At 41.6% G+C, this 14,098-nt stretch overlaps 1 protein-coding gene across 1 annotated transcript in view; it reads right to left on the bottom strand.

The window, feature by feature from the left end:
• The window catches only part of LOC126336025 (uncharacterized), a 64,250-nt gene that overhangs the window by 26,371 nt on the left and 23,781 nt on the right, over positions 1 to 14,098 (bottom strand). The window contains exon 2 of the mRNA XM_049999505.1: positions 11,683 to 12,938. Within this exon, the coding sequence (XP_049855462.1) occupies positions 11,683 to 12,938 (1,256 nt within the window). The remainder of the gene's footprint in view (positions 1 to 11,682; positions 12,939 to 14,098) is intronic.

Here is a 14,098-nt window from a genome sequence, read left to right as displayed (position 1 = left end):
ATTTCATGTTCGAGTGGGTGTTCATATGCCACACATCACGGCGGTAAATGCCAAACGACGCCTCGCTTGGTGTAAAGAGCGTAAACAGTGGTCGATTGGACAGTAGGAAAAGGTTTGTGGAGTGACGAATCACGGTACACAATGTAGCGATTCGATGGCAGGATGTGGGGATGTAGAATGCCTGGTCAACTTCATCTGCGAGCGTGTGTAGTGACAACAGTAAAATTCGGAGGCATTGATGTTATGGAGTGGTCGTGTTTTCCTTGGGGCGGGGCGGGGGGGACCTTGCACCCCTTGTTGTTTTGCCTCGCAGTATCACAGGCCTGCATTGATGTTTTAAGCACCTTCTTGCTTCACATGGCTGAGGAGCATTTCGGGATGGCGATTGCATCTTTCAACAGGATCGAGCACCTGTTCATAATGAACGGCCTGTGGCGGAGTGATTACACGACAATAACATCCCTGTAATGGACTGGCCTGCACAGCGTCCTGACCTGAATCCTACAGAACACCTTTGGGATGTTTTGGAACGCCAATTTCGTGTCAGGCCTCACCGACCGACATCGATACCTCTCCTTAAGGCAACACACCGTAAAGAATGGGCTGCCATTCCCCAAGAAACCTTCCAGCACCTGACTGAACGTATGCCTGCGAGAGTCAAATCTGTCATCAAGTGTAAGGGTGGGACAGTAGCATATTTAATTCCAGCACTACCGATGGAGGGCGATATGAACTTGTAAATAATTTTCATACATTCCATGGCAGTGTAGGTTATGTAGAAAGGACAGAAAAATCGATGGACAGGAGGCAAAAAATTGTGCGCTTAAGGCTGAATTTGAAAACGCGAACTTCGAATTATGTAGGTTAGGGGAGGAGAAAGAGACTGGGAACTAGGAAAAGGTAGAAGGCAAAGGGCGAAGCAGGGAAACACTTGAAAAAACTCCAGAAATTCAATTAGTAAATCAGTTTGTCTTGCTATCTGAAGTGGAGAAAGGGCCTCATCCAGATGTAGTTGAAAGTAGGTTGAAGCAGAATATTAGCTTAAAGAAAAAAGACAGATCGGGGTCAAACCAGAACAGGAAAAGAAGAATTCTGCATATACGCAGCAGTCAAGGGAGGGGTGTGGACCAGCAGCTTCAGGAGAAATTAGGTGCAGGGTACCAGGTCACAAGTTTTGTGAAACCACGTGCTACCATTAGCCAGATGACAGAAAACGTAAGTCAACTATGCAGGGATTTTGGGAAGGAAGATCAGGTAATTATAATTGGCTATGAATCCAAGATACAGTATTAGATATGACCTGGATAAAATAGGAGCAGAAACTGAGCACACATATGTGGGGTTTCTGGAGGTCTTTCAGTGCCCTGATCAGCACTGGGTAAACACTCCTGTAAGGCATGTTAACACTGAGCTGAACCGGATGCTCCAGTCACCGACAAAATCTCACATAAGTGATGTTCCAGTAAATGCTATTGGTAGGTGGGGATACACTACACATGGTCTGCACCTGAACAGGGTGGGGGAAAATAAGTTAGCTTCTCTATTAGCAGAAACTGTAAGGGGGTCCAAAGACACACAACGGGTGATCCCTGTAATTAATGGATCCAGGCAGACAGATTATTTGGGTTAAAGCCAAAGTCCAGACAGACAACAATCAAGATAAATAGAATAGAAGAAACTTCATGTACAGTAAATTGGGGTAAAGCTGAGGTTAGTATCAACTTACCTGATCAAAATATCAGGGGAATAAAAACTAAAGTAGATCAGCTATTAATGTGTTTAGATGATCTCAAAAATAAGAATAAGATTGATATACTCTGTCTGATCAGCATGTACTTTTGGGCATGGATAGTGACAGTATAAGTGGGTATAATTTCGTATCTTACACTTGTAAATCTACGATGAACAAAGGAGTTGCCATTTTCATGAAACAAGGATATAAATACAAAACTGTAGATGTAAGCAAATTTTGTGTTGATCAGCACTTTAAGGTTTGTGCATGTGAACTTCAGCTAGATAATATAGTATTGATATTAGCAACAGTGTACAGGTGCCCATTAGGAGACTGGGAGCAATTCATAAAAAAGTTTGACACCCTTTTATGCTGTCTCTCAGACAAAAAGAAGAAGTTATTAATATGTGGTGATTTCAATGTAAACTTTCTAAATAATTCTGAGAGGAAAAGTAAACTAGAAGTGTTATTAAGAACATATAACTTAGAATCAGTGATGAATTTCCCTACACGCATAGCTCAAGACAGTAGCACACTAATAGGTAACGTATTTGTACAGCGATAGAGTGTAAAACAGACACATGCTCTCCCTGTGGTAAATGGATTATCAGACCATGATGCACAAATGTTTAACTAACAAAACCTAACAGAATGTACAGTTCGGAAACCATTAAGTAAAAGTGTATGGTCGCTCAACCCGGTATCTATAAAGCACTTCAAAGAAAGCTTAAGAAATGTTAATAGGGGAGATGTGTCTAATGAGTCAAATACTAATGATAAATGCAACATATTTCTTGAGAAATTTATATCCCTTTTTCAACATTGTTTCCCAAAGAAAATTACTAAATGTAACACCACACACTTTTCAAAGAAACCTTGGATTACTACAGGTATTATAGTGTCTTCAGAAAGAAAAAGAAAACTTTATGAGACAGCGAGAATTAGTAAAAGTCCAGCAGTAGTTTTACACTATAAAAATTATTGTAACATACTGAGAAAAGTTGTAAGGAAATCAAGAAATACGTATGTAACAGAAGAAATTAACAACTCTGGCAATAAATTCAAATCAATATGGAATGTTGATAGAAGGGAGACAGGAAAAGTAACCACTGGGGTAGGTAGTATTACTATTAAGGAGAATGGGACTATCCTAACCAACAGTACAAAAGTAGCTAATATATTTAACAACCATTTCTTAAGTGTAGGAGAAGAAATCGGTGAGAACAGTGCAAAAGAAGAAGCCAGACAGTACATGGAAGAGTCTGTTTTGAAAAAATTTAGTCAGATTAAGTTTCACCTAACAACCTCTTGTGAAATAAGTGAAATTATTAAATCTTTGAAAAATAATTGTTCTGTTGGAGTAGATGACATCTCTAATAAGATATTAAAACAATGTGGAGCAATTACAGCTGATGTTTTGAGTCACATACGTAATGTGTCATGAACTCAAGGCATTTTCCCAGACAGGTTAAAATATGACATTGTCAGGCTTCTCTACAAAAATGGGGACACCACAGATTTCAATAATTATCTGACAGTATCCTCATTTACAGCATTTTCAAAAATCTTCGAGAAAATAATATACTCAAGAGCGTTTACCCATCTCAACAGTAATGGGATACATGGTATATCACAGTTCGGATTTCAAAAATGCTGTTCCATTGAGACAGCAATATACAATTTCACTGTCCACATAATAATCTTTAAATAGTAAAATTTCACCAATAGGAATTTTCTGTGAGATGTTCAAAGCATTTGATCTTAGGAACCATTACAGTATGTTACAGAAATTACAGTTCTATGGTATAAATGGAATAACATAGGAGTGGTTTAAGTTGTACATACAGAACAGGAAGCAAACTGTTTCCTTATATGGGTCAAGTGATTTAAATAAGTTTGCCACTTCACCTAACTGGGATGAAACTACATTAGGTGTTCCACAAAGTTCAGTCATGGGTCCCCTTCTGTTGTTGATATATGAAAACAGCCTACCTTCCTATCTGAAACAGGAAGCTAAACCGACACTGTTTGCTGATGATAGAAGCATCGTTATTAATCTGGTAAAAGAAACTCCAATTGAAGATGGTACAAATAAGGTGTCTGGATAAGTCATTAATTGGTTTTCTGCAAATGGGCTTCCTCTAAACTTTGAAAAAACATAGTACATCCAACTATCTGCTGCAAAATGTGCAGTTCCTTCAATAAATATAAGACATCAACAGAATTCAGTAGACAGTGTAGTGCGTACTAAGTTTTTGGGTGTACATATAGATGACAATCTTAATTGGAAAATTTGTATTTTGGATCTTCTAAAGCGCCAAGGTTCAGCAACTTTTGATATTAGAATATTGTCAATTTTAAGGATATAGAAATTAGTAAGCTAACATACTTTGCATACTTTCACTCTCTGGTGTCATAGGGAATAATATTTTGGGTTAACTCAACATTTAGACAAAAAGTATTCACTGCTCAAAAGAAAGTGGTTAGAATAATGTGTGGGGTTCATAGTCGCACATCTTGTAGGCATCTTTTTAAAAGATTGTGAATTCTTAAAACAGCCTCACAGTACATTCACTCACTAATGAAATTTGTACTCAGCAACATGGACCAGTTTAAAACAACAGTGAATTTCATGATTATAATACCAGAAAAAAGAAAGACTTACACTATCCTTTACTCAATCTATCTTTGGCACAGAATGGCGTAAAACATGCTGCTATAAAATTTTTTGACAAATTACCAGATGAAATAAAATCTCTGACAGACAGTAGTAATATCTTCAAAAATAAATTGAAATCATATCTTATTAACAACTCCTTGTATACTAAAGATCAATTTTTGAGTAGGAATAAATAAATCTATAAATATAGTGCTATTTAAGGGAATGGGGTAAATAATAAAAATATTTTTACTTAGCTCTGTATTGTAATATATATATATATATATATATATATATATATATATATATATATATATATATATATATATAAAGAAATCTTGTTTCACATGTGCATTTCTTGTGCACTTGACAGGTTCCACATCATAACGGCTACAGTTCCGTGCAATTGATCAATGGAACACGCAACTAACTAACTAAGTGTCCGGATACTTTGGATCACATAGTCATGACTGCACGACACACCTTTACGCCTCGCCTGGGCCCGTCAACACCGATATTGGACTGTTGATGACTGGAAACTTGTTGTCTGTGTGGAGAGTCTCTTTTAAAATTAGTCGAGTCCATGTCACGTCGTGTTGCTGCACATCTGCGTGCCTTCCGGGTTCCTACACGATATTAGACTGGTGTACCAGTTTCTTTGACTGTTCAGTGTATACCGCAGCAGCTGTTCGTTGCTACTTGCGCACGTTTGTATGTTGTCAGCATTGGAAGAAAAACAATAAAATCTTTCCCCTCTCATTTCTTTTAACTCTGCAGTGACCTCGGTGCATAACACTTTGCTCCTGACGTAAGTGGCAGACTTTACTTAGCTCACGGCCAAATTAAGCACATCTTAAAATTTTACTGTTTCTGTATGTTTTTGTTTGTTACTGAGCGAGAAACATACAGTTTTAAGAAGGTCTTAACGTTAGTTGACGTTTCTGGATGGTGCTATTAGTTTCCACAACCATATTGCCATAAAATACGGCCGAAAACAGCGGGCTACGCGAATATTTGATTCGGGCCGCTTTCGACGTACGCGTTCTAGACCGTTACTAGGCTGGATTCGTAGAAGAGAGAGACAAGTTCTAAAGAGGAACAGCGCGTTTGTTACGGGATCGTTTAGTCGACCCCAGCATGTTACGTAGTTGCTTACCAAACTTCAGTTTCAGACGGTACAAGAGAGGAGTTGTTCATTATTGAGAGGCTGACTATTAACATTCGGGAGAGGACGTTCCCGGAAGAGTCTGGCTACGTACTGCTTCCTTCCACATAAGCCTCGGGAAATAAGCGTACAGAAAAAAAACGAAGAAATTACAGCTAACGCGGAGATTTACCGACACTCATCCTTCCTGTGTGCTGTTCACGAATGGAACACGAAAGGATGATCAGAGAGCGATAACCCAAGTAACCTCCTCCTCACACCGTAAACTGGCTCGCGGGAGATAGATGAAATGTTTTCAAAACATCTACACCCAGACTTACACAAGTTAACCACAAGCCATTGTGTAAATAAGTAATGAAGGGAGACCAGGATTGAATGTCCCGTCAGCGACGCGGTAACTACTGACGGAACACAAACTCATTTCGGGGCAAGAAAATTGGCCATGTCTTCCTTGGATGAAGGAGCATGGCGTTTATTTCAAGCGACCTAAGGAAAAACAAGGAAAATGTTAATCTTGATGACCAGAGGTAGCCGTCTCCCAAATGCAATACCTCTGTCTTAACGACTGTATCAACGAACTGGTGAAATAAGTAGCAGAAAGGGAAAACGGCAGACTTGAATTTGTCGCAGGAGTGCTGTTCACATGGTCAGAAAGTCACACAAAAGCGTTTAAGGGGATATGCTCGAGAAAATAACAAAAATTTCTTGCTCTGTAGAAAAGAATATTTCATGCTGATTTCAAAAATGTATAGTTTATGGGCATTATCATTTTCCGTTCGTTCTAAAATTGAGATTGAACGTAATGTTGCACAGGGCTACGCCCATCTGTCAGTTTAAAGTGGTTCAGAATACGTAATGCATTATTTTGTTCTTCCGATTTTTCGGTCATTAGTTACGGATCGTTAACACAGGTGTATGCTGGAAGGTACTGACCCCCAGAACCAAAGCATAGCCATGTCTAGAAGACTTAGAATATATGATTTCGGAAATTCACAAGCGTGTGGTTTTGTAGTTATTGTGTGTTGTTTTCTTTCTGTGTGTGTGTTTTCTGTGCTACAAACGCCGAGAGTGAAGAAATTTAGTCCCAGACGAAAGCTTCGCGTCACCCAGTTCCAAACACAACCGAATAATACACATCAGTTGCGCCTGTGGAAACTGCGTCTACAGGCAGTGCTTCTAGAGGTAAACTTTAACTTTCTAAACGTAATGAGAACAAGCCTAGTAGTATTGTGAGCAGCAGTAACGACGGAAATGTTATTCTGAATCTAAATATGGTGTCAACACTTCTGAAGAGTGCTGTGAAATGTAAGTACTGCGATTGTGAAGATAGTATTGACGATTCTGAGTACATTTCAGCAAGGAAGGGTCTTTAAAGTCGTTTAGTGAGTGCCTGTAACTCGTGTGAAGATGCACAGTGATACTATGACATCGCCAGTAACTGATAGTCGACATTACATTGTAAATGTTCAGCTTGCTTACGCATTGCGATGTATTGGAAGGGGAAGGAGAGCTGCCCAGACTTTTTGTGCAGTGATGGATTTACCTCTGCCTCCACTGAGGTTTGACAGATACAATAAATTAATACATAATACTTATTGTGGTGTAAGTGAACATTCAATGAAAAGAGCAGCAGAAGAAGCAGGAATCTTGTCTAAGAATGCAGACATTGTGGCAGCATTTGATGGATCTTGGCAGAAGAGAGGTCATGCTTCTCCGAATGGGGCTGTAATGGCCACTTTTATTGAAACTGGTAAGATACTATATTATGAATGTCTAACAAACCACTGTCAGGGTTGTTCATGTAAATTTATTGGAACCTATAATTGGGTAAAAAAATTTAACGGCCAAGTGCTAACATGGAAACGAAAGGAGTTCTAAACATTTTTAGAAGATCAGAGGTCAGTTGTAGTGTGAGGTATGTAGGCTACCTTGGAGATGGAGGTTGTAAAGGACACATTTCTGTTGTTAATGACAGACCAAATGGGGACACTCTGATAGAAAAGCTTGAATGTGTTGGGCATGTACAAAAACAATGCGAGTTCGGCTAGGAAAATTATGTAAAGACTTCAGTGGAAGAAAACTGTCAGACGGAAAACACATAGGTGGTGTAGGTCGTCTTACAAAAGTGAAACTGATTCTTTGACTCAATATTATATACTAGCAATAAGGAGAAATGTAGGAGATTTGGAGAACATGAGACGAGTTGTCTGGGCAACATGGTTTCACAGAGTGTCAACAGATGAAACCCCACAGCATAGTATGTGTCCAAAAGGGGAAGATTCGTGGTGTAATTACTGGCTGGGCAATGCTACCCACAAGCAGTCCTTACCACTTGCTGTAATGGAGGCAGTTAGTTAGGTCTAATATAGGGATCTGGAAAATAAAAATCTACTTACGAAATGTATGCATGATCTATCTCAGAATGCAAATGAAAGTTTCAACAGCCATATATGGGAGAGAATATCCAAAACTGTATTAGTTGGGCTGACAGTGCTGAAGATTGGTGTCGTGGATGAAATAACAACATTCAATAATGGTTCAATTTCAAGGATCAATGTTACGAAGAAATTAAACATCCAGACGGAAAGGAATATGACATTAGCTATAATTGCTATTGATAAGCGGCCGGTAATCGAAGTAGAGACAGGTGCAGAAGCTGCTACCAAGGAATCAAGGATAAAGAAAAGAATGAAGAGAAAGAGTATGGAGGATAAGGAAACAGGAGAACAACTGGAGTATACAGATGGAATGTTCTAAACGAGCATAGTGGTAAGTTAATAAATCTGTAAATCTTCTTTTGCGATTTACCGAAAACTTGAATTTTCAGCATTTAGGTACACTTTTCTCCTAAATGACCTAAGTTAAACTCACAAAAATTGGTACAGATATTTAGAATGATCCCGCCACCTCCCTTGCCTACTATTTCCTGAAAAATTTATAACATGATGATGATGTCGGTGATATTTGAGGTACAGTTTTAAATAACTTTGTTGTGATATTTGAGGTATATTTTTAAGTATCTTTGTTGTAGTAAAATGAATTACTTGTCTTTTTCGCAGGTCAGCGTTAGGGAAGGAAACTGGAGGCATGAAACATTTATGTGAATGTTGTCTGTACTCCGACTCTTTTTCGAGTCAGCTAGTGGTTCGAAAGAAAATGGTACCGCAGTGAAATAGTGGTCTGTGTTTTATACTGTTATAAATATTGTTGTCAGTACCAAAATATAATAAATATCTCAATGATTTTTTGGGAAATGCTTTGACTAATGACCTAATTGTGCTTCAGAGTTTTCAGCTATCTCTCATTTATAGATCAGTTGCATTATGAGGGTGAAGATAATGCTAAAAATGCAGCCAGTTCAGGGGCGTGTCCCCTTAATGCAAGTTATTCTGCAGTCGTACATCAGTGTGTGAAGCCCTCATGAAGCTTGTCTAACTGAGAAAATCGAAGAAAGTCAAAGCTCTATCGTAAATGGGGCATTGTAGGTCACACGGAGATGGGACCTATTTTGTGAAACTGAATCGTGATTATTGGCGCCAAGGAGACATTGTTGTTTTGAAACTTCACAGAATTTGTCTAGAGAATCAATTTTCGAGAATTCTTAGGAAGTAACTCTACTGTCTTCTGCATATGTATCGCTCAACGATCAAGAGAAAAAAGAGGGAGAACAGAGTACATACATTTGGAGGTTTGCAGTAATTTCTCCCACGCTCTATCTGCGGGCGAAAAATGTTAAAGGTGATCTCCACCATGAAATATATCTTTGCTTGCAGAGTATCGCTGTCACTGAATCTCTCTTTGTGGAAACTAATATTGTAATAGATCTGATTCGCATAGTTCAGTGGAACGGCTTAATCACTACAATATTAAAGGTTGATGCAGCAATGATGATCCTTTGTCAACTATGAAGCTGTGACACGAAATGTTAATTCGATAATAAAATAACGTATTCTAAATATAGTTGACGGATTTCATAAGTTAACTCCTGAACATAGCTTCACGTTGTTTTTACGAATACAAAATATTTTAGTTTCCTGACCCAATGAACACGATGCAACAAATCAAAAGCTCAATTAACAAATGCGGATGTTCTAAGGTCCTTGCAAATTAATTTATATTTGATGATAACTACAAAATATTTGCACTCATTCGTTTACGCATTATCAGAATCTTAAAAATACTTCCTCTGGATTACGAATTCTGTAACGTGCAGTGGTTTCGCCTCAAATTCTTTGGTACTTACAGTATTGAAAAATCTTGTCAGCAGGCACGAAAGTTTTGACAACCAGGATTGTTTCCTATCCTGTAACATAGCACAGCCCGCTGTCTGTTCTTCCTTTGTAGAAAACACTTTTTTATCTGCGCGAGAATCAAACCATAACAAAAATTAAACTCTTCGTCTTTACTGTCATGGACTAGCTCATATGCTTAAGTACATAAAACAGTAGACACTCGATAATTTGCTTTCGCAAATCCTAAAGATAAGCAAGCGATCTGTACAAAATTCAACGTAATGTATTGACTTTTTTAATGAAAATATGCGTCACTATGTTTACACCAGTCTTATCATAGCATCGGTTTGTGCATTTGAGAAAAATTCCAGTGTTTCACATCAATTTCTGTTACATGTGTTCTGTCCATAACGATCCCTTAAATTTAGGTAATTTTCTCTTTCAGAGTTGTACTGCGATTCAACTTAATCTCAGGCATAATATAGTGGGAAAGCCTACTAACTATGTGAGTATAAGAACAATTTCTTTAATGAGGGCTGAATGAAATACTGTGTTATTCCCTATTACTGCAAGACAACATTCTGAATGCTTCATAGCAGCACACTGAAATGTTGATAACTTATTTGATCGAAACATACGTTTGCCGTCTTCACACTGCACATAATATCTGCTCAGTAAATATCCTTCTTCGCACTGTACACAGTATCTGCTCAATAAACATCCTTCACATCTAACTGTACCTCATTATACCTCGTGATCTTCACAAAGGTAAAGAAAAGCTAAAACGAGCAACATTTAACAATATTTTTGGACTCCTCTTACCGTTAAAAAATAAGCTACATTTGAATATAAGTTGCAAAGACTTTCATTAACAGTAGTTTACCAGATCACAATGATTAAGCAGTTAACCACGATGTTATATCTTGGTGGTATTTTCTACTTACCGTTCCAGCATAGATTATTGTGGTTAGCCGATAAGTTGTTAAGCCTTTTGGTAAATATAAAGAACCACAGTGGACGCTAAAAGCAAAGCATATATCTTTCAGGTGCAATAAATCGTGAACGCAATCAGCCAGCCTGCCACAGATTCCTTAATCCAGAGACATTGCTTGCGACTAACGAATGCTGAACAGCTGAATAACTGATAATGTGTACAGTAATGTGTCCAGCTAATAACTGAGGTGTACGTGGAATACTTCGCAGTGAAACGATAGAGATACAACTAGCGTTGTATATTTCACGTATTAACACTGAATGTTTGCATGCACCTAAGTTAAACATCAGTTCGCTTTCATTTACATGTAAAAGAAAACACATAGGACTATATTTTTCTGTGCTCTGTGAGTAAATGTTTGTTCTCTCTTCGTTTCTGTGTTATATTTTTATGTTTTCCCCTACCCCATTGAAAACCATTAGGTTCATGTGAACAGACTAAACTTTCTGCTTCAGAGCAACAGTCAGCTATACACTGTCATTTATTATTCAGTTCCTTTACATAAAAATTCATTAAAGACAAGGCAAAGTACGCTTATAGCATTTATTTCTCAATTTATTATTTACATGAATTACATCTCTGTATCGATGGGAGGAGGTAAACAGTTCCGGCATTCGCCTTACAATCAAGGAAAACCTCCCAAAAACCTTGATTGGAACTGAGGACTCTGTAGCTCGGTGCACTGCAGGGAAGTTGATGCGACCAGACGGGGAAGCGACGATACGGGGAAGCGACGATACGGGGAAGCGACGATACGGGGAAGCGACGATACGGGGAAGCGACGATACGGGGAAGCGACGAGACGGGGAAGCGACGAGACGGGGAAGCGACGAGACGGGGAAGCGACGAGACGGGGAAGCGACGAGACGGGGAAGCGACGAGAAGGGGAGGCGGCGATACGTGGAGGCGGCGATACGTGGAGGCGGCGATACGTGGAGGCGGCGATACGTGGAGGCGGCGATACGTGGAGGCGGCGATACGTGGGGGCGGCGATACGTGGGGGCGGCGATACGAGGAGGCGGCGATACGAGGAGGCGGCGATACGAGGAGGCGGCGATACGAGGAGGCGGCGATACGTGGAGGCGGCGAGACGGGGAGGCGGCGAGACGGGGAGGCGGCGAGACGGGGAGGCGGCGAGACGGGGAGGCGGCGATACGTGGAGGCGGCGATACGTGGAGGCGGCGATACGTGGAGGCGGCGATACGTGGAGGCGGCGATACGTGGAGGCGGCGATACGTGGAGGCGACGATGGCGACGATACGTGGGGGCGACGATACGTGGGGGCGATGATACGTGGGGGCGGCGATACGAGGAGGCGGCGATACGTGGAGGCGGTGAGACGGGGAGGCGGCGATACGTGGAGGCGGCGATACGTGGAGGCGGCGATACGTTGAGGCGGCGAAACGTGGAGCGTGGAGGCGGCGAGACGGGGAGGCGGCGATACGAGGAGGCGGCGATACGTGGAGGCGGCGATACGTGGAGGCGGCGGTACGTGGAGGCGGCGAGGCGTGGAGGCGGCGAGGCGTGGAGGTGGCGATACGTGGAGGCGGCGAGACGGGGAGGCGGCGACACGTGGAGGTGGCGATACGTGGAGGTGGAGATACGTGGAGGCGGCGATACGTGGAGGTGGAGATACGTGGAGGCGGCGATACGTGGAGGCGGCGAAACGTGGAGGCGGTGAGACGGGGAGGCGGCGATACGTGGAGGCGGCGATACGTGGAGGCGGCGATACGTGGAGGCGGTGAGACGGGGAGGCGGCGATACGTGGAGGCGGCGATACGTGGAGGCGGCGATACGTGGAGGCGGCGACACGTGGAGGCGGCGATACGTGGAGGTGGCGAGACGGGGAGGCGGCGATACGAGGAGGCGGCGATACGTGGAGGCGGCGATACGTGGAGGCGGCGATACGTGGAGGCGGCGAGGCGTGGAGGCGGCGAGGCGTGGAGGCGGCGATACGTGGAGGCGGCGAGACGGGGAGGCGGCGACACGTGGAGGTGGCGAGAAGGGGAGGCGGCGATACGTGGAGGCGGCGATACGTGGAGGCGGCGATACGTGGAGGCGGCGATACGTGGAGGCGGCGATACGTGGAGGCGGCGAGACGGGGAGGCGGCGATACGGGGAAGCGACCACGCTGACCTCCGCTCTGCTGAACTGTACTGAATGTGGTCGCAGCGTGTTTCTTTATATACCCTCTGCAGCTCTGTTGAGCTCTGGTTTCCTAGGAAAGCGACTATGTCATTGTTGTTTCATCATATAGCTTCTGTCCATTATTATAAGATTGGCAATAATTTTCCGCGTAAGTGCATGTTCAAGTACTGTAGCAATATCTATATTTACTCATACATTACGCAAACCGCTGTAAGGTGCATGGCGGAGGGTACTTGGTGCCAATATTAGCCATTTTTTGTCCTATTTCAGTCGCGTATTGGGAGAGGGAGAAATTCCTACAGCCTCTCAACGCACCTTAATCTCTTTCACCTTATTTTTATTATCACTACGTGACATATATGATGACGGCGACAGAGTTGTCGCACAGCCTTCTTCGAACACAGGTTCTCAAAATTTATCCAACGCGGTTTCACGAGACAACGACTCCTTTCTTCTAAAGGAAAGAAGGAATATTGCTGTTTAACGTTCAGTTTACTGGACGAGGCTGCAGTTGGAAATTGGCCGTACTATTTTAAAGACACCATCACAGCATTCGCCTAAAGCTGTTTAATGAAATCATGACAAACCTAAATCTAGTTGGCTTTAGGGGAATTTTATAACCGTCCTACAGAATAGGAGGAGTCTTTCTTACTACGAAACAACATCATCCGGTTTTCCTCCAAAGATCCACATGTTATTTCCCCAAGGTGGCTGCGACGTTTTCGAAAGCGTTATACCGATATTTTAGGATCCTAGGAGAACGTCCCTGAATTCGTTCGACGTCTACAGTCATATCTACCTGATAATGACTCCCCTCAGTGGATCACTGCTATAAAATTCGTTACAGTAGCGCGTTGTATGCTCTTTCCACAAACCCTTCCAAGAAGACTTCCATCCGACTAATACTGGCTTTATGTATATATCATCGCTCTTTAACACTATTAAATATTAAAATATGTTCTGTGTTCCACAGGCTGGGTACTAATCCTGTAATCGGACATTAGGAGCTTTCTGTTCTTTTTACTGTGTTAATGTTCCATTTAGCCATTTTTAACGCTATATACCGTCATCTGTGTTAATATAATATGATGTTTCCAAGTAGTGAATGTTCATTCCTGAACAATGGCGTTTGTCCTTTATCGAAACTTAAGGCATGTAAATGGAGAAG

The sequence above is a fragment of the Schistocerca gregaria genome, chromosome 2 (genome assembly GCF_023897955.1).
Source record: "Schistocerca gregaria isolate iqSchGreg1 chromosome 2, iqSchGreg1.2, whole genome shotgun sequence".
Lineage (NCBI taxonomy): Eukaryota > Metazoa > Arthropoda > Insecta > Orthoptera > Acrididae > Schistocerca > Schistocerca gregaria.
Note: the sequence above shows the minus strand (reverse complement) of the source record. Positions and strands in the feature narration are given on the sequence as shown.